This window comes from Oryzias latipes, chromosome 11, assembly GCF_002234675.1.
Source record: "Oryzias latipes chromosome 11, ASM223467v1".
Lineage (NCBI taxonomy): Eukaryota > Metazoa > Chordata > Actinopteri > Beloniformes > Adrianichthyidae > Oryzias > Oryzias latipes.
In genome coordinates, this window is record NC_019869.2 from 14,696,622 (window position 1) to 14,717,745 (window position 21,124).

At 36.3% G+C, this 21,124-nt stretch overlaps 3 protein-coding genes across 4 annotated transcripts; 1 reads left to right on the plus strand and 2 right to left on the minus strand.

Annotated features, from left to right (window-relative positions):
* Positions 1-641: 641 nt before the first annotated feature.
* On the minus strand, positions 642-5,137 carry LOC101168054 (recoverin-like). The gene is made up of 4 exons (XM_004073884.3): positions 5,030-5,137; positions 3,723-4,272; positions 2,190-2,301; positions 642-1,368 (listed from the first exon to the last, which is right to left on the minus strand). Exons 2-4 carry the CDS (start codon positions 4,101-4,103, stop codon positions 1,283-1,285), a joined length of 579 nt encoding a protein of 192 aa, XP_004073932.1. The 5' UTR covers positions 4,104-4,272; positions 5,030-5,137; the 3' UTR covers positions 642-1,282.
* An 8,226-nt stretch (positions 5,138-13,363) lies between these two features.
* LOC101168554 (transmembrane protein 238) lies at positions 13,364-15,515 on the minus strand. Of its 2 annotated transcripts, none has more exons than XM_020707153.2 (3): positions 15,387-15,515; positions 13,751-13,908; positions 13,364-13,668 (listed from the first exon to the last, which is right to left on the minus strand). In XM_020707153.2, the coding sequence occupies exons 2-3, from the start codon at positions 13,899-13,901 to the stop codon at positions 13,505-13,507; spliced, it is 315 nt and encodes a 104-aa protein (XP_020562812.1). In that variant the 5' UTR covers positions 13,902-13,908; positions 15,387-15,515; the 3' UTR covers positions 13,364-13,504. The 2 variants fall into 2 exon arrangements, with proteins under 2 accessions (XP_020562812.1, XP_011479209.1); XM_011480907.3 differs by having other exon boundaries at positions 13,751-13,922; positions 15,387-15,506.
* Positions 15,516-15,836: 321 nt separating this feature from the next.
* On the plus strand, positions 15,837-20,834 carry LOC101159203 (coiled-coil domain-containing protein 106). The gene is made up of 7 exons (XM_011480908.3): positions 15,837-16,062; positions 17,182-17,343; positions 17,429-17,617; positions 17,862-18,014; positions 18,087-18,296; positions 19,696-19,856; positions 20,112-20,834. Exons 1-7 carry the CDS (start codon positions 16,023-16,025, stop codon positions 20,265-20,267), a joined length of 1,071 nt encoding a protein of 356 aa, XP_011479210.1. The 5' UTR covers positions 15,837-16,022; the 3' UTR covers positions 20,268-20,834.
* Positions 20,835-21,124: the final 290 nt, after the last annotated feature.

The window sequence follows — 21,124 nt, forward strand, 5'->3', positions numbered from 1 at the left end:
TAAAGCCTTTCTCATTTTATTCAATTATTCAATTATTTCTATTATTATTTGATTTGGTAAAAACAAAACAAAGTGAAATAACTCAAAGGTGTTGATCTTTTTTTTATCTATCTTCTTTTTTCTGTCTCATGTCTTGATGCTGTAAAGTTTTCCACATGCTAAGTCCCTGCAGACTATAACTTGAAAAATCTAAGAGTAGAAATTTAACAAGACGTAAAAAACTCCAAACTATAAATATCAAATCCACAGTAAAATTTCACAAAATTTACGCTAATTAAAAAAAATTATTTACAAAATCTTAACCATTACTGGTGATACTTAAAAAAAACTAAATATTGGTCCACACATCTTGAGAGACGACAACTACAGAAGACTGCAATTTTTTTCAGTTTGGTTTCTTGACATTATATCATTTTGCCTTAAAATGCCAAAATCATAATTAAAAAACCACTGGGAACGCTTTGAAAATAGATCAAAAGATGAAGATCGTACTATAGACTCAGTTCAGATTACAGTTGTAGCAACTAAATTAAAGAATTGTTTTTTTAAGTCAAAATCTTCTTAATTTAAACCCACTCTACATTTCTGTGAATTTGTCCCATAAAAAGCATTTTGGTTGACAAAATCAGAAGAGGAAAAAACAGTTTGTAAAATTTTCATTTTTATTACAATCTTCACTTGTTGTTATTACAAAGGAAAATCTTCAACTGAGACTACTCTCCAACTTTTCTAGCGAACAACCATCAGACAACACTGGTAAATATACATGAAAGACCAAAAAAGACAAAATTGAAAATCATAAAACATATATGGGAGTTTTTAGAAAGGTTAAAATAATGAAACTAATGCTCAGGAAATGCAGGAAACACATGGTTATAATTAGTCTGTTTGCATTCTAAAATCAACACATATTCTTCTAAAAGAAATAACCTTACCCTTACACATTGTAGTCTCCATTCATAAGTGAGCTTCAGCAAAAAAAAAAGTGTAGCTATGAGGGTTTGCTTTAGAGCAGTAAAAACTTTTGCTTCTGTCACCACAATGACAATTTTTTAGCTTCATGTTTCATCTGCAGCACATCTTTAAAGAGGACACTGATACAAACAAACGTTACAAAACCAAGCTGGAGATTATGCACGGCTGATTGATGTGGGGCAATGGCGCATTATAGGCGCGCCTCCTGTGTGTAAGGGTGCGTTCAGGCGTCACTGCATTAACAGAATGAAGGATGGTGCTGAAAGTGGCTGGAGCGGATGGGAGGTGAGTCCTCTTCATCGGACTTTTATTTCAGTGGTTCATACTGAATCAGAGAAAGGGCTTCCTCGTTGTTCAACAGTCCGTGGACAAACTCTCCCTCTGCGATTCGGTCTGAAATGGAGCAAAAAGGACAAAGTAACATTAACTTTTTTCAAATACGCACAACTGTTCCAGCCAGATAAGGAAAATAAATGACTATTATGAAAATATTATATACTGTATATGAATTGAATGAATATTTCAAACTAATGTGAAGTAGTTAAGCTTTCTAGTTTTACGGTGGTTAAACATATAAAACACAACAATGCTGTTCTTGGCAAGGAGGTCACAGGTAGAAATGCAGATGGGAACTTTTATTGTAGAACGTATTTTGGATTAAGAAAACCCAAGAAGAACTGTACCCTATAGGATAAAGTTCTAAAACTTGTCAGAAAATGGGTATTTTAACTTAAAGTAGCATCCCCACCAAATACAAAGGGGTTTTCCATGATATGATCCAATAAGGTCAAACATACTTTTTTTTTAGTTTGAAAAAGATGAGTGTAACTAATTTGAATGTAACTAAGTCAGCTTTTTAATTTATTTTATTCTAAGACATACACGAGCAATAAATGTTGATCATATCAAACTTTGACTAAATTTGGCTCTGTTTAGGATTGTGAAATCAGTTTCCAAAGGTGTTTTTTGTCACTTCTTTATTTGGCAGCTTCATTTTGCAACAAGTAGTCCCCAAGTGAATATTTATGCCATTTTTTCTATCTGTGTTATTTTCTAATAAAATTTAAAAGTATATCGAATAGTTGTAACTCCTATTTAACTCCTTTTAGTGTTTATTTTATGAAATTTGAATGTTAATGTTTGCATTTTTCGTCATTCTGGACTTTTGTTGCTAACTTGTTCTGTGTGTCTCAATCTAAACCCTCTCCTCTCACCGTTATCTTCTTTGTTGAAGGTTTTCCAGAGCTTCTCCGCCCTCTTTTCAGGAGTGTTTTCGTCGTCGGGCAGGTCATCCACCTCATCTTTGGGAATCAGCTTGAAAATAGACTGTTAAACAAAGTAAGGACACTTTAGTCAGATTTCACTGTCGCTTCCTTTAGATCTACTTAATCTACGTAATTACTGGAACTACTGAACCGATTCATCTTTTATTTTCAAGGATTTTGTCCAAGTCACAAACTGACCAGCAGTCTCTTGACAAAACCAGCAACATGTGGGATTAACCCACTTCCCTCTCTGACTCTGACTTTGTTCTGTGATGAGATGAGCTTTAATCTATCAAATTGAAATCTTTTTTCTGCATAAAAGTCTGTTTTGAATGAATGTGAAGAGAAAAGAGTGGAATCATTTCAGTTTGGTGTCATTCTGTGTACAAATATCATTGGTATAAAGCAACTTTTTTTACAAATCAATGAACAACCTCTCTGCATTACATTATTTACATATTTATATTATTTACATTTACATTCCTTTTTTAATATATGTCTTAAACCTTTTACCTACATCTTAACATTCTTAGCAGCACAAGAAAGTCACAGCACGGATTCAAAACATGGCCCTTGACAAAGACAACATGTCAATAGCAACGCTATACCTTATTATGTCTGAGACTGATGAGTCTGTTCATAACATTTCATGGCTCTACCTTACAGTAGATTCTGCTATTTTAATTTTTTTGGTGATATATTGAAACTAAATGTCACTTTGTTAACATTGACTAAAGACAGGATTTTACTAAGGCATGTGGGTTACCTGGGTGTTACCGTCAAGCGCTGTCCTGGGATTAATCTGCCTAAATGATCAATCCGCAAGTGTAATCCTCAAGAATAAGTTTGCGAAAGTTACAGGTCAGATGAATTGCGTCTTGCAACTATAGAAGCCCTCATTAGTACTATATTGTGGTGTGATGAACACATTTTCAATTGGTGAGTCTACATTTAAAAGCAAAAATCTCTCTGGCTCTATCGACCAAAATTATTCAATTTGATTACTTGAATTACTTCTTATTTGCTTTCTTAGTGCCTTAAATTAAATGTCTTTGAAAATCTGAATTCAATTTCTCTCAAATTGCTTAACTTATGTGAGTGTCATGGTTTAGTGAGTGTGCCACCAAGTGAATAAGACCTTGTTAGTAAAGGTCTAGAAAGTGAAAACAACAGTCTTTGTTTCCTCAAAACCAGATAGTAAAAATCAAAATTCATAAAACCAGCAGCTGAAACTTTTTATAAACATCTGCAAATTAAATATTTATTACTCCAATCCAGTGTTCCAGGTTTTAAATAACTAGCATTGCAAATTTCAACCAATTTTTGTTTACTGTAACTTTATGCTCATTCCAAAGGATTTGAATTGTCGTTTGCTTAAATCAGTTATTAAGCTCTATGCCGATGACATGATTTTCTATAGCTCTGTAAAGAATTTGCAGTTTCTTTGAGTAGAATGACTCAGCAGGAGTGCCTCAAACTCACCGCACAGATTTCTTTGACCTCAGACTTGGTGATGTATCCATTTTTGTCTACGTCAAACAGCGAAAAGGCCCACTCCAGTTTTCTTGTGGTCTTCCCTGTTGACGTCATGTGGAGGGCAATGATGTACTCCTTGAAATCCAAAGTGCCATCATCGTTGGTGTCAAAGGAGCGAAAGACATGCTGGGCGTACGTGTTGGCGTCGCTTTCCGGGAAGAACTTGCTGTAGATGTTCTGAAACTCCTCTTTGGTAATGCGCCCCGACGGACACTGCTTCTTGAAGTTTTCGTACCAGTGGACGATCTCAGTCTCTGAGAACTTGGTACTGAGCTTCAGGTCCTCCAGGATCTCTTTGGACACGGCACCGCTCTTGCTGTTCCCCATTGCTGCGACTAGCTTTTACACACTACAGTTGTGAATTCGGGCAGATTTTCTAGGGTTATCGTGAGACAATTCCAACTTAATGAGTTTTATTTTGTGGTCGTAGTAAACAGATGACAGTCCGTGGTTGATCCTTGTCTCTGCCTGCACTTCAAGCTCTGAGACACAAATGCTGTGAAAAGAACAGAAGCCGCTTTAAAAGCTTATTAAGCCAATCAAGCAGGAGTAACACTGGCAACTTAGTTCAGATCTTAAGGGTTGTTTATCTTTGAGTAACATGTTGTGCGTCAGAAAGTTCTGGCATCTCCCCCTTGCTATTTTAGATTCAAGGCAGCTTATGAAAGTTAAAGGAGAGGAAATACTGTTACATGATACGAAAGGGCTCGTCTCTGTAAGGAAATTAGCCAAACAGGAACTAAATCTGGACATAATGGAAATATAAAATAAACAACCTTCAGACCTGCTTTTTGGTGGGGAATTGTTACAGGATATAGCCATAAATTAAATAAAAAATCTATTTTGTTGCACATTGTTCATGAAATGCTCCATTCTATTAGTAAGGATGGGAAATTTAGACCAACTGCTATAGTTTTTTCTTATTTATTAGAGATATCTCAGCTGTCTTGCATGTTTTCAGAGTTGGGTGGTTCAGTATTACACTTAAAAAACACATTTTCACACTTTTTGCAAATAAAGAGTTGGTAATCGCAGGTATCAGGTGAGTCGAGAAACATACAAATCCTCAGGAAAAAAACTCTTGCATGCCAATTATTACTTAAAATTTTCAATTATTCAATAAAAAAAAACAGAATTATGACCAGGATTTGTCCATCAGATTCATTTTAAATCAAAATCTCCAGCTGCTTCATCTTGAAGTGTGACATAAACAGACGGCCTAAACTCAACTTGCACCGTGGTGTGGGTCTTACCTGTGCGATCAGCAGAAGGCTAGGAGCAGAGATGCTGTGTCTGACAGCAGCAGCAGCAACAGAAATCAGCCGCCACCTGCTGCCACCAACCACATATGTGTCTGTCAGAGGTGGAGCCTCAGCAGCAGCTACATGAACCTGATAAATTAGTCACATGGCACATATTTCCTTGTGTTAGCTTGATTGAAAAGATTATTGTTGTGCAGAAGTGCGACATTAGCGATCTAAAGATGAACACAGAACTTATTTTAACGAGTCCGTCATGAAAATACAAGTTTTTGGACGTGAGTGGAAGTTAAAACAGAATTAATTCTGACTTGTTTTTTATAAGTCATCACAGTCTGTTGAAAATTGGAATAACTTTGTGTGTACAATATCAAATATTTTTTTATTTCCAGAGAACGTGAATTTATAGCATAGAAATACACGTTTCAATATATTTTAGGAAACCAAGCTGAGGTTTGTGCGGAAATCACACCTTTAGCCAATCACATATACACATGTTGACTGATTGATCGTGGTAAGTTCTAGCTCTCATTCATAAATTATGTTTGTAAATTCAAACCTAGTAATATAGATTATTTGACATATTTGTTTTAATTTTAGTCTAAAATCAAAAGAAACAAGATATACAGATGTAAAGAATCATAATAATAATGCTACAGTTCCTACAGGATATTATTTGAAACCTTTGAATTTCAAACAATAATCCTAATAATCATATAAATGGCACAAAAAGTAGGAGACTTTGGATTTAGCTGATAATTTCTTGTGATAAAACATCTTGACAAGATGGAAAACCTAAAGGATTGTAACAAGAATCTTCTGCTGAAGAGTGCCTGGGTTGCACCCATGAAAACTGAATAGATCTTCTCAGCAAATGCATGAAACTGTTGTCTGATGTTTGATGAAGTTTAAAGAAGTCAGACCATTTGGAAATTTGCCTATTTACTGATGTAAGAAGCAGGAAACTCTGTAGTGTTTGAAACAACTAAACACAATAATAATAATATTACTTTTGTCTGAAGTCAGACTGTGTAGATGTGTTGATCACTACACAAAACGGCTCCCTCAAACCATCAAAAAGAGGGATGCTGGGATTTTACCATTTAGGAATCTTGTGGAAAAGCCTCCCAAAGAACCTCAGGGCCGCAGAGACTGTTGTTTGTTTTTAAAGGAAGGCTTAAGACCCATTTAATCTAGCTTTAAGTTGAAATTTAGGAATTTATTTGATATTTTAATTATTTATGTTCTCTTTTTATCAATTTGATTTATGTGTATGTATATACATTTATTTATTTTTTACTTATTTGTTTACTTTTTTTTTCTTTTTTAATTTTTTTATTCACACTTACCATTTTATATGTCTATTAAGGTTTATTTATGTACTTATTTGTTGTTTTTTTAAACATATTTTAATTTTCATTTTCATTGTATTCCTTTTACCTTTTAGTTGTAACTCCCGTGTTTTCCTCATAGGGATCCTCCACATCAGTGACAGACCCTTCTCAGTGGACGGGTCATTGCAGTGGGATCTCCTGGTTCTGGCTCTTAAACTCGGTTCTGGGTAGTCCTGTGGTACTATACTCCGTGATCTTGAGTGGGGGGTCACTGATGTGGACATGTCCCCAAAAGATCGTTTCCCCACCAGGTTTCTACATCGCATCATTTTATCACTCTTTTTATCATGGAGTGTTTACATAAATAAAGTTTGATTTGATTTGATTTAGTATCCGCCCCTCAATTCTGAGGGAAACTCTCCAGAACCTTCTTTGGGGAGACGGTGTTGCCACGGACACTAGATTTGGTTCCAGACTGTGGTGATTTGGAATCATCCCTATTTCCAAAATCTTAAAGTTTCTCTCCTTCTAATTGCTTAAAAGTATGTCAAGCCTTGTTTGTTTTGTTTTTTTAGTGAAGGAAATGTCGTCCCTCATGACCACACTGCCTCCCCCAAAAGATGTTCCTGTGTCATGTACATGCTAGTCTCAACATTTTCTTAACACTTTGATCAAATGACTTAATTGCCTTTGACTACATCTGCAAATTTCACTTAATAAACTTCTATAAGGCAAATGAAACCAAAAGTGGGAGGAGCATATTGACCAAAGTTTACTCAGCTGCTAGACAAAATAAGACTTGAAGCTCTGTTGGATTCATCCATTAAACACCCAACTGCCTATCAAAAAGCACGCCCCTTAGATATATGCAATTTTGATTTAGGGGCATTCTTTATTTAAACTCCTTCAGAATTGTCAAGACTAACAAATTGAGAAATAAAAATTGGTAATGCTTCTGAGATCAGAATGCACAGAATGTTTTGCTTTGTTTCATGTGAGGTTTTTGACTTGTAATTCAATAGAGAATTGCTCTTTTCCACCTGCCTCCAGTGGTCTTTGGAGGAACTGCAACATATGGTAATTCTAGGTTGGCGTCAACTTAATCAAATGAATAAAATTCAAACTTTAGTTATAAATGTTAAGTAAGATGCTAAAATTGCTGAAAATGTGTCTCTCAAAAAGAAAAACAATGCATGCCTTTGTTGAACTTAGTACTGAAAAGCAAATTTGGCTGTAACGACAGCTGAAAAGAGGCCGGATGATTGAAAGCAATGCTTATAATGTTACAAGAAATCCTAATAATTTAGCTGACTAGTGTGTGTTACAGTTAAAAATTGGAACGAAGCAGAAAAACAGTAGCTGCTGACGTTACACGGAGAACTTTATGAAAGATATTAAATTACCCAAATGTAAGCTCAAAGGGAAAAAATGGAAAAAGACACAAGAATGCTAGTTTAATGAGCTAAAGGGGTTTAAAAAACATAATGTATACCAGGTATGTTTTGGTAAATTTAACCTATTTTAAGTGCCATGCGCTTCATTTGTCCAACAGAATATGACAGTTGAAAAGTCATATTTTGTTGAAAGTTTCTGCCACTTTGGGTGAAACAACAAATGAAAAAGGGGGAGAATGTAGCTGAAATCTTCAGAAAAAAGTTAGATGAGCACTGGAAATGGACATGCCAACTACTGCGTCGACACAGCGTTGCCTATCTGCTCCAAACCTGATCAGATGACGCGACAAAGTAAAAGATTTCCTGGACTACTTTGGTCCTTGAGACTTAACGGTTAAATCTAGAGCTTGGTGGGTGGAGGGTGTCGGTACTTCAGTCAGTACAGGATTTGAACGTACTTAATGGAGTGTTGACTGCTGACCTCACCATCTGCTTCTCTGTCACTCTGCATCTGTACACAGGGACTGCAGCACCTTCCTTTGAGTAGGTGGGAAACCAGCTGTCTGAACTCTGCTGACCTCAGGGATCAACCCATTTTTACACGTCTTGACCAACTGGGTGTAATGCCTCGCTACAGTCGGCAGTATTTACTCATTAAAAATGGTCCAGAGCTGTGGGAAACAGGACTGTGCTGAAGCCCAAACACATCGTCGCTGAGCTTTGAGTCAACATTTCAGGACATCTGTTCATCAGAAAACTTCAGGAAAAACAGATGATTCTGACACATGCTCTACTTTACTATTCATTGGAACTGTCTTGCTTTTGTACTAAAATAAAATAAAACTCAGAAAGTTTAGCATTATCGTGACAACATTATCTTTTAGATTGCATGCAAAAAATCCCCTAATTAAAAAGTTTTAAAGTGGTTTCTTCCAACAAAATGCAATATATAATTGTTTCTGCTTTACCATGTCAGACAACCATCTGAGAGAAGAGATTCCATTTATGATTTTCATTCCGTTTTGTTATTGACTCTAAATTCCTTTTTTATTTTTCAATAAATTAATTTCATGATGAAATTTTTTTCAAGTTTGCTCAAGGAAAAGAAAAGAAAAGCAGATTAATGGAAAACAAAAGTGTAAAACCCTCAATGGTTTTCAAAAAGACGGATACTTTAAAAGATAAAGAGTTAGAAAAATAGAAATAACTGCAAAAATAGCATTAATTGGGATGACAAAGGACAGAACAGCAACAAAAATCCAGCCAAAATCAGCAAGATTTTAACTGCATTTAGTTCAAAGTTAGCTGAGAAAGTGTAAGGCAGCTCAGAAGAAGCATTGTTAGAGCAACAAAAAATGACATCACATGTAAGTCAGCTCAAATTTATTACACAAAAAGGTTTTTGAAAAATGTAGAAAACATTAAATCAGCTCAGGGAAATGTTTAATGGAAAAATATGAATCCTTCACACCAAAACAATGCAGCTTCTATTGATTAATTATCTTTTTAAAAAAAGGGATGGGGGCATAAAATCTAACAAAATTTGAATTTAAGACTGCTCTAATTTAACGTTCCAAAAAAATGCTGAAACGGTTGTTTGACATGAGCTGAAGAAAGAGTAGAACAATGAAAAAGCTAAACAAATTTGTAAAAACAATTTATTGAACCAAATTAAATAGTAGAAGGCAATGCAATTACTTTGAACCAAAACAGGTTATATTTTGAGCTAAACTAAATGAAAAAGTCTGTAATTTGGACAAATGAGCTGAATAATGATGGAATATCAGGGGAAAATGAATGGTAAAAATGTCCAAACAAAATGGAAAATTTGATCAAAAGACATTAAAACTTTTGTTAGGAGAATCATTGCTCAAATCCACAGTTAACATTTATTTGCCAAAACACTAAATGACAAATAAGCACAATATACATTGAGATTTATTTAGGTTTAACACTTTTTACTAAATTATCTTCCGAAATTGTCAAAAAAAAGCGTGAAATGTTGTCTTTAAAGTTTTTTGGTTTCAGACTGGTTGATAATCGTGATCCTCGGTTTTACTGAGCAATGTAATAAAATATAAAGTAGTACTTTGTGCAAAATGAAAGCAGGGAAGTCATAGATTTATAACAATATCTGCTAAGAGTTACTACAAATGTAATAAACTCTGAATAAAAACTTTTCAGTAGTGGAGTTTTATGGGGGATTTTGAGCATTCTGTTTCCTTTAGGGCAATGGAATTAAAAAACAAAAAAAAAACAAATGTAAAAGTATTAATTTAGGGTAAAAACTAATATCAAGTCCTGGAGCACCTTAATGTCTGATAAAAAAAACAGTCATTGGGCAGAGTTAGCTCTGCTGATAAAAGCAGTTCAATCCACGATCTCAGTGATCTGAGTGACCCTCAGTTTAACTACATTACCTTTCCTCTTTTAGATAAAAAGACTTTCCCTTCAGACGATAAGATATCTGGCTTTGGTGGATTAACAGTCTTGCATTGCTTGGCCCTGTAAACAAGTCTTCTCTCACAATCCACAACCTCACCTTTAACCCAGAACCTTGGTTTAGAGTGAGCTTTGGGGAAGGGAATCCTTAGACTATAAGGAGCACGGGGATTAAAATGGAGGAGCAGAAGGGAGACGGGGAGGTAAAAGAGGTGATGTTGGGCCGCGTAAGGAGGATTTGGCCGCCACACAAAACAGAAAGAGTCATGGAAAACTGGCAAGGTCCATAACAGAGCTGAGAAGTCCTTTCCCAGGTCTTTGACCAGACTTGTGCAATTGGTTTCTAAATAAATAACGTTGGTTCTCTGCTCCATAAATCCCTCAGCTTCAGGTAAAGTAAAGCAGACTTTTAAGCAGATTTCAATCAATGGTGATTGTTATAATCTCCTATTTAGAGCAGAACATTTTTGTCTGATCAGATCCAAACTAGATTTTATTTTTTGTGGTTTCTGTGGTTGTTTTTTTCTGTCATTTTTTTTCATTGCAACTCAATGTATTTAGGTTTTTGTTCTTTTCCTCTTCTTATCCTGAGATGTTCAATTTTAAGTCATGTAACACCCATACCATAGTCATGTAACACCCATACTTGACCAGCAGAGGGCAGCAGGACCCTATTCCCCCAAATACCATAATTTCAGAACATAAATCACATTTAAATTAAGCAGCAATGGCATTTAAAAAAGCATCTTATTACTAAAGTAAAAGTAAAAAGTAATAATAAAAATATGTATTTAAGCAAAAATAATAAAGCTCTGTGTAAAAAAATTACACAGTTTATAAATAAATGTTTCTTCATCTTAGCTTTATAGTCTTAAAAGTATTGTTTCATACTAGCAAAAAATAAAAAGTAATATGCAATTTGTATATATTTCCAGATAATAAAATGAATCTTTAAATAAAATGAACAAACGAAAATCCTCTTATTTTAAGATTATTTTTAGGATTACATTGATTTTATGAAGAATATGAAGAGTGTTTCGGGAATTTACGCAGGTGTCTAAAATTCAGAACTAATGTCCAATTTCAAGCGTTTGTTTTTCTTTATTGAAGCTACAACACAAAGTTTCCCCTATTTGTGGTGTAAAGTAGAATTTTTGGTATTGGATAAAAGTTATTTTCTTCACTGCCAAACAGCAGGTTTATTATTTGTCTCTGATACTTTTTTGTTTATGGAATTATTAGAATTCCTATCAGGTGATGATTTATAAAGAGCTCTGCTTTTTTAACCCCAGCTTTGTTTTAACAGCTATAATTCCTTATATTAAACAATATTTCCACAGTAAACCTGAAAATGTACAAAAGCACAAATTTCAGTGGTACTTTTTGTCTTTCTTTTGTTTATTGTAAACTCGTAAAAAAAATTAGATCAAACAGTTTTATGGTTTACAACAAATATAAAACATGTAGAGACAAACTTTAAAATATATAAATCCCAAAACAAAGTGCAGAAAAAAGTCAAACTACATGACCCTGGCCAAGCTCCACTCAACTACAACACTTCAAGTATTTACTCCAAAGGGCATAAACTGTATGACTATGACTATGACTGTTTTAAATCAACCATTCAAAGCTAAAAACCTTTTTGAAACCTTCATGTTACATTTTGAATGTGTCATTCCGACGTCATTGTATAAAAACGGCTTTTGTGATTGGCAAACGGACTTCAAAAACTACAAAGCGTTCAAAACATTTCTAATTCTTACAAAAAAACAGGCAAAGTTTCAGGTCGTTGGCTATTTTTCCAGGTCTTACAAAAAACGTCAATCAACCCAAAACTCTCAAAGCAAATGCAACATTTTCTTTTTTTAATGTTTCATTTAATCATTCTCTAACTCTTTAACTTTTGTATTCATGCAGACTCCGTTTCTTTTTAATATTTTTTCGAAATCTGTCAATGTTTTTTTTTAACTTCCTTTAGCTAAATTGTCATTCATCATAAATCTAAAAAACTTTTGCAACTTTGGTTTATATTGAAAAAAAGCAACATTTCTATTCAATATATAGTTAAGATAAGAGAGGACTTTATTGATCCCGGAGGGAAATTCATTTGTCACAGCAGCCAAACAATAAATATATGGCAGTTAGAAAAACAAAGTAGCGTGAGGAAGAGTAAAAATTGTAATAATAAAAAATGGAAGTAAAAGTACACATCATAAATAACAAGGTAGATACAGCAGAAGTCTCTGCAATCCTAGAGCGTGTTATTGTATAGTCTGACTGCTGTGGGGGGTGAGAGGGGTGGTTCGGGATGCTGGATAGCTTGGTCAGCATCCTCCTCTCACCTACAGAGTCCACTGAGTCCAGGGGACAGCCCAAAACAACTCTCTTGACCAGCTTGTCCATTTTCTTTTTGTCGCTGCCAGTAATTCCTCCACACCAGCAGACCACTGCATAGAAAGCTGCTGATGCAACGACAGTTTCATAAAAGGTCTTGAAGAGTTTAGCACAACTCTTTGCATGTATAGCTTGTTTAGGTTTCCCTTTAAAATATAGCACAAAATGTCACCTTATTGAGGAACTTCTGTGCTTTTTAAGCTTCTTAGACAGGTGTGGACCATCACGTTGTTGGAAATGTTTTCAACTAATATTTAAGTTTCATATTTGCTGTTTTTTTAGAAGAGCACAAGTGTAGAGATGTATCCTTCAGGATGTTTGTAAAAATCCATCTTGTTTAAAGATGGCGCCCTCCACAAAAATCAGAGATCATCCTGGTCCTTAAGATCTCCCACTCTGCTTGTTCTCCAGCTGTGCTTGCACCTTTTGCTGGTACATCTTGAGGACCAGGGGCCCTGCTGTGGATGGTTTATGGAGTCCTGATTAAACAAGCTCGGCAACTAATTTTCAAAGACTCATCCAATCATTGTTCCAGTTGTGAGGTCCGACATTCGGATAGTTAGGAAGCCCCCTGACCCCGAAAGGGATATGGTGAGTTAAGAAAATGGACGGATGGATTTCCAGTGATGTTTCTAGTATTGTGTCCAAAGCTTATGTCTTTCTAAAAATATAGTCACCAAAATCAAACATGTTTTATGTTTGATCTTTTAAATTTTGTGTTCATTTCTTTATGATCAAAGTGGAAGAAAAACATAAATCAAATGTGATTTTATCCAAAAGTTTATTTGACATCTGACACTTGTAAAAAAGAAAACACTTTTGTAACAAAACCGTTGGAATGCTCATGGCGTCAGTTTTTAGACAAAACACTGTCAGCCACGGTGGTTGCAGTGGAGCAGATGCGCTCAGTGGCGTTCTCTGCGCGTGCGCATCTTCCGGCTGAGGGTGCGGGCGAGCCTGTCCACCGCGCTGCCGATATGTCCGAGCTCCTTCTTTGTGGTCAGGCCCTCAATGTTCCCACTGTACCACAGCACCCAGCCGGCAAGGGAGACCACGACGAGCAGAGCACCTGTGGGCACGCCGTCACATCCATGTTAGAGGCAGGAAAAAGAAAACCTGCCTTTAAGTTCTGCAAGTTTTTCAAAACGTACCACTGTAGACCAGCAAATCTCCGTAATCCTGTCCTTTAATCTGCAGGCGGGCAAAGACTCCCACCAGCAGAGCGGCCCCCCCCAGCAGGTCCATGATGACAGCAAAGGCCAGCGCCAGTTTGCAGTGGGACAGCCCCTCATTGGGCGTCATGCTGCAGCTGAGAGGGAGGAGCTAATGAGGAACCAAAAACAATCAGTCTGAAGCTGTGCATGACCTCATATATCTAAAGTCCCGCTTCCATCATCTTTTGGTCTATTTTCAAAGCGTCCCCAGTGGACTTTTCATTATGATTATGCCGGGAGCTTGTGACCCGTCCTTCATATGTTTTCCATTTCACAAAAATGCTCTTTTTCAAACTTTTGTCTCTTCCTGATTCACAATATTTTGAATTTAAAAAGACTCTAAAATGTTATTTCAAGCTTAATTCTCATTATATATGCCCTCCATCATCAAAAAATGCAAACAGAACAAATTAAAGACACGATTTTCATCAGAGTGGATCTTTAGTGGCGAACAAGTGCAGTTTCAATAAGGGGTTTTTTCCAAAGCAAGAATTATAATATTATACAGAATTATTTCCACACCATTGTTTAGCTGCTTTTGCATTTGATAAACCAGCATTTGTGTCTATTTTCCTCTAAGTCAGAGCATTTTTCTCCCCCTTTTCTATCAGGGAATTTACACCCAAACTGCCACAATATTATATTTATATAAAAATGTTGGTAGGATAACAGAAAGTAATCCATAGAATTGCTCATTTTTATTAAATTGGGTTATTTCAAGCAATAAAAACAAATTAAAAGTCATTAAAACTCATATCCAAATCTATTTAGGATATTATTCATAAACTGATCAGAAAATACATTATTGTAAATATGCTATCTTGATATTACGATTCCTCATAATTATAACCCATATTTGCACCTATACATACAACACACACAACACATAAATGTGATGATTTTCATGATTTAAATTTCACCCTCGTCAGGTCTGGAGCTGATTAATATATGTGCTAAGTTTTTGTGTTTCAACAATAAAGTAATTAATAATGGATAAAATTGTTAGAAGTAGATGAGACATTACTTTGTATGGGTTCTGGATTTCAAAACTGTAACATGTATCAATCTTAAATTTTTAATAAAGTTTATAATAAAAATGTGGGATTTTCTTTCAAACTTCTTACAACTGACAAAAGCATCTAGTAAGAAAACGGTTCAAATACATACATTTTCTGCGAGTACACATGGAATAAATAAAAATATGAATATTGTTATTTAAAAAAAACAGATCATAGCTAAAAGCAGCTTGGTGTTGTTGCCGTGGAGCTGTGGTTTCAGACCTCAAAAATAGGTAAATCAAAGAAGAAATGAGACTCTGATTAACTTTGCAGCAGTAGTAAAATAGATCAATAGTGTGATGCTTTTAAAAAATCACGATTTACAGTAAGAAAACACACAACTGTGGTTTACAATCAGACCTGAGGGTTACAAAAAAAAGTGTAGATCATTAGTTTTTTAAAGAAAATAATGGATCCCAGCCCAGATGAGATCAACATTCAGGTAGACTTTGGTAAAATCTTTACCCTAAATCGTTAAAGCCTGTCGAGTTTTTGAAGCTTTACGGTTTCCTTACCTGTTTTTTGTGTTTCTTGGCGATAAACGGATTTTAGCTCCCGGTGCTTTTTTTCCCTTTTCTCCGTTTTTACCTGCTTATCGCAGCCACCCTACTTAGCCCCGCCCCCTCAGGTGACACATTTCCGGTAGTTTTTCTTCGTCCTTTTTTCTTTCTTTTTTTCTCTCTCACTTCAGGAGGCATTTCAATTTACTCATAAGCTCGAAATATTTTATAAAGAAAAAATATAAATATATAAATTTATATAAATCTAAAGAAAAAAATATATTACGAATATATTTATTCGTAGGATTCCGACCATTTTCACTCATCTTCAGATTTTTTCTTTCAAAAAATACATTAGGTTTGAAAAAGAACTGACACTTTTTGCCTTTTTCTGTAGAATGTTGTAAAGAGGTAATCTAAGTTGCTGAAGGGGGTGATTCTGCGCATGTGTGATGCAGACAAATCTGCCCGCGGTACACCTGTTGGGGCCACTTATAATCAGGTAATTGCTGCAGCGAGCGCCTGAAGGTTGGTGCGGGCAGCGTTGTGCTTCAGCCTGTATTACAGAAGTATAGCCGCTTTCTGGACGGCCGGGCACCCGTGACGGCGCCTCGCGGGTTTATTACCCATCAGTACACCTGCGGAACAGCCATGAACCCTCCAAACTGCAGGCACGAGGCAACCCCGCCAGGTAACAGCAGCTTTGGAATGTAACGCATCCCACACCTGAGCTCACTTTGTTTGCTGAGAAACTTTTGACACAAAAGACGATTTAGTCTGAAACAAAAGAGAAAACTGATTTTTCATTTCTGCGTTAGTCTATATGTCAACATCATGCTAAATGTTTTATTTATAGTGTGTAATTATATTGTGTTTCACTGTGACTGTTCACAGTATTCCATATATATATGATAAACCGTAATTAATATGCAATATCTTGCATTTGTAAGATATTATTTTAATTGTCACGTGATTAATAAAGACCCATTTTTTTCATTCCTAATCTGTCTGGTGGTCTCTGTGTTTTTGTCAATTTACACAGTAATTTGACTCTAAATTTTAAGAAATGTGGATTAAAGCAATAGCAAAGTGTGAATGTTTAAATGATAAACACGCAAAGATCTCTTTTGTCATTTGCAACTACTAAAATGTACGTTTAGTTTAGGAAAAATTAGATATAAACTGAAACCACGCCCACATCCCCCATCGTCATCTCTGCTTTCATTTGAAGAGATTTTGGCTTTTTGTGTCGTCAGATATTTAAGTTTTGGATCGCTATACAATACGACCCATTAATGTAGTATATGCAAACATTTTGAACACATTTACCTCCTTTTGATTTGCGTTTTTACACAATTACTTTTATTTTTTTTTTTTTTACAAAATATGTCCCCATTTTGTGAGGTAATAATATTAGAGACAAGAGAACTGCAGATGGAAGCACATTTAGAGCTCTTTTTTTAAAAACCCATTTTTATCAAATTCTTTTCGTTGATCTCCTCTTTGATTGTAAATGGACATATTTCTATTGGTTAATGAAAAAAAGCTAAATTTGATTAATACATGTTTTACAACTTGTCTTTTTTCATTAAATTGCCTTTAAATTGATCATATTACGTTAAATATATTTTTGTATTTAATCCTTTTCTGTTGCATTTATCAATTCCGGTGTACTTTTAAAACCTCTACTTCACTAAATTCTTCCTGCCTGTAAAGAAAATCTATTTGGTCTTATTGATAATCATTAGAACATGTATTATTCATTGAATGATTTCACGTTGAGGTTATTTTTTTTATGTTTTTGTCTCAGAGCATTATGAGCCACAGTTGTCGACATCCTCAGCTGCTGCAGGAGGAGGAGGAGAAGGTGGGGGTATGTATCTGAATGCCTATGAAGTGTCTTTTCCCCTGGAGGATAATGCCGAACGGCCCCCCACCTACCACCTGAATCACGGCCAGCAGATGATGGACGGTGCGTCAGTGCACGATGTACAGCTTTCCAGATTCTCCACCGTCCTGTTTGATTCTCAACGTTGCTCCTTTTTGTCCTCCTGCAGAGCCTGGAGTGCAGGAGCTTCCTCACCCTCAGTACAGCCCCTTCATCCTGGTCTCCAACTTGCGGGCTCACCTGTACGTCTCCCTGGAGAAGAACTCTTGGCTGCAGAAGCGCATTGAGGAGCTGGAGGAGGAGCGAAACTTCCTGCGCTGTCAGCTGAACCGCTTCATCGTCAGCATGAGTCCAGAAGGTTGGTGCTGCTCTGCTCCTGAATTCTCCTCCATTATGAGCTGCTGCCTTGATATAAAATACATTTACAAAGACATTGTGAAGATAAAAATTCCGACGTTTTAAGGATAGATGGAGGAAATGTCATGTTTTTCACTCCTAGTCCTCCCTGATTTTGACCGAATTTCTTGATCTACACTGGCAGTTGTGAGTTTCTAGTTCTGCTGTTAAAGTTTGATCCAATGCGATGGTCTGTCTGCTTGCAGCCACTGAGTGGTGTGGTGACGCTCAGCGTGCTGTGAAGGTCCAGCCCAACTGCTCGCCAAGCCCTCCCTCCCCCATGACCACCCGGTCTGGAATGACCCTGAAACGCCTGCAGGACTCAGGACCTCGAACCCGCCGCAACATCTCCGTTCCTGGTGAGGAAGAATCCGCATGGATGAACATGTTCACATCTGAGGAGGGCTTCACCTGCTCTCTTTCTGCTTTAGTCAAACAAGAGTTTCACATCAAAGAAGACAAATATTACACTGAAGATGAGTATGTGGAGGAAGAGGAGGAGGAGGAAGCAGAGGAGGAGGAGGAGGACTCATCAGTGGAGAAGGGCTCAAAGAAGAAGGGCCGAGCACGGAACGCAGGAGAGCCCAGGATGAAGATGAGGAGGATCTTTAGGATCACACACGGCCGGGAGAGACAAAGAGGTGAAGGCGTCATGTGACACTAATCATTCTTGGAAGTATCCTTCAACCCCCCCAGCAAATAGTCTCCTCCATGAGTGAGAACAGGCTCTGCTAATGTGGGTTCAGATGGTTTCTCTGCCACAAAGCTTCTGTGCTCCAGAAGAAGCTTGCTGCACAACTGAACGTCGCTCAGATGACGGTGTGAGGGTTTGGTTCAGGAGGCTGAGATCGTAAATGGTCTTTTACCATCAACTTCCTCCAGAAATGTTTTCTTAAAATCCGACTCCTAACTAATAATTATTTTTAAAGTGTTCCCAGTGGTCCTTTAATTATGATTATGCCTTTTTAGTCAAATTCATAAAACCTGTGTTGTTTTCTATGACATAGAAAACATTCTCCCATTTCAGGCATTATTTTGATTTGATAGATTTCTTTATTTAGTTGTGTTATTTATATTTAGTTGTGGTTGAAGTGAATGTTCAACCCCATTACTATTACTTTTAGCTGAAATTGCTAAAAGCCTAGCAGTGTTGGGAAAAACGCACCATACTCTCACTCACAAAGCACGTTTACTTATTCACTTATTTATTTACTTATTCATCCATAATACTACCATATTTACAGTACAGTGTAAACGTTTGGGGAAATACTTATAAAACAAACCTACAGTGTTTATATATCTTACAAAAAAAAGATGTTCGAATTGTTCATGGAGTGACTATGGGTCACACACAAACGCTCTGTTTTTAAAGTCGGGTTTATTAAAACTATGGGATCTAGTGAAACTGAAAACAGCTCTTGTCATGTACAAAGCCAGATACGACTTACTTCCAATAAACTTACAGCAAATGTTCAAAGACAGTGACGGGAGTTACAATCTAAGAAAAAAACTGAATTTCAAAAAGCGGTGCATTCGAACAACAAAAAAGAAAATGTCTTTATCCAATTGTGGTGTGGATTTATGGAATGGATTGGATGAAGGATATAAAACAAAGCAAAAGTTTACATGCATTCAAAAAACCTACAAGAAGTCACTAATAGTACTGTACAAGGCCAGAAACGATTAATTAAACAAAAAAATGTCACTTTAGCACAGTTGCAATGCAGAATTGTACCGTGAATGTTTTGTACCCATCTGTAAATAGCAATACGCGTGTTTAAACGCGTACATCATCAGGTTTTGTAAAAAGGCGTGGGAGCAGACAAGATTTCTCTTCAACCCACTCCTTTTCAAGCACACTGTTTTATGTCTTTTAAACCACTGTGTGTTGACTTTTTCATTTGTTTTGTGTTCGAAATAAACTAAACTGAACCTATGGAATCTCCATGAACCTTCTGATCTTATGAAAAAAATCCCATAAACTCTGCTTTTGTCCTGTGGTTGACTGAACAGATGTCTCCATTTTCTTTATCCTCCCAGTTAAAGACCCAGACGGAGTTTTGATTCGTTATAAGAAGATCCTGACCACCTACCAGCGAGTGAGGAGCATGTCTCGGGCCTTTCAGATCCACGGAGTCGACCGGAACACCATGGCCTCCACCTCCCCGATAGCAGAGCTGCTGCTGGTGGCTCCAGAAAAGGTTCATGCAGATGAATATTGTAATATTTGTCTAACATGCAGCACTGTTAGCCTTTTATTCACAATCCGTTACCGTGTGGTTAAACCCCACGCTCAGCAGGCCACACATGCCCGGTGTGTACGTAGTTTAACCTGCTTTTGAATGTAGGGACATCCTTGTGAGTTCAGTGAACAAAACATTGTTCTCGAGTGTCTCCAGGCTCTTCTGCCTCCACAGCTGGAGGAAGGATTCATCAGCAGCTCTCCTGTTCTGCAGGTGTCTGAGGTTGGGGAGTTTGAGGCGTCAAAGGAAAAGCTTTTGGATTACGCCCGGAGATGTTACAAGACCATGGACGAAGAGACGCACGCCAAGGTCCAGAGCATGAAGAAGACCCACAAGCTGCTCCCCATCTCTTACAGGTTCAGAAACTGAACCTGGAGAAAACTCCACTTTTGAGGTTTTGCCTTTCCACACATGAAGTACAACTTTGTTTTTTCCTCTTTAAGTGGCTCTCCTTATTAAAAAGTGGTTGAATAATTTAAAACACTGCTAATAGCTTTTTTGTGGTTCTTTATTTTTTTCCCATGAATGCAAATCCCTCTTGTTTTTTTTTTAATTTGAAGTTGATCTTTTTTTCACTCAGGAATAATCAGATTTTTTGCCAATGTTTTGAGAGAGCGAACACTCCCAGATGATGATGTTGATATACTTTACTTTCTTTGTATTTATTTATTTTACACTGAAATCCAGTGTATAAGAGTGATTTGTTAGACTTGTAGCCTATTTTTCTTGCATTTTCAAATATATATATATTTTCAAATATAAAACATTTTCCTGGTGGATTTTTATTGCTTTAAAGAGCAGAAAGATGCCAACAGTGTTTAAAGGTTTGGAGTCCTAAAGTCAAAGTGTTGCTGATATAATGATGACGACATAAATAATTGTACGTTATGTAAAAAAAAAAAAAACTGCTGATCATTTTGTTTGTTTTTGCCTCCAGAAGGAATAAAAAAACATTAAAGTGCAATTTCACAGTCTGGAATATGTTATTACAGCTGACAGTCTGCAGTGCACTCCAGAGGATGAAGGTGATACTGCAATAAAACAGTTCCTGTCTAGTACTAGAAACAGTCAAAACCATTCCCTAAATCAGTTTTAATCAACCTCTATATCTTTCTTTTTACCTTTTTTAGTTTTATATTTTTTATATTATGAATTATCAATTCAATTCTCTTTGTTAAAAAAAGTATTTTCTGATTTCTTTCCACATTTGTATTTTTACATTTAGA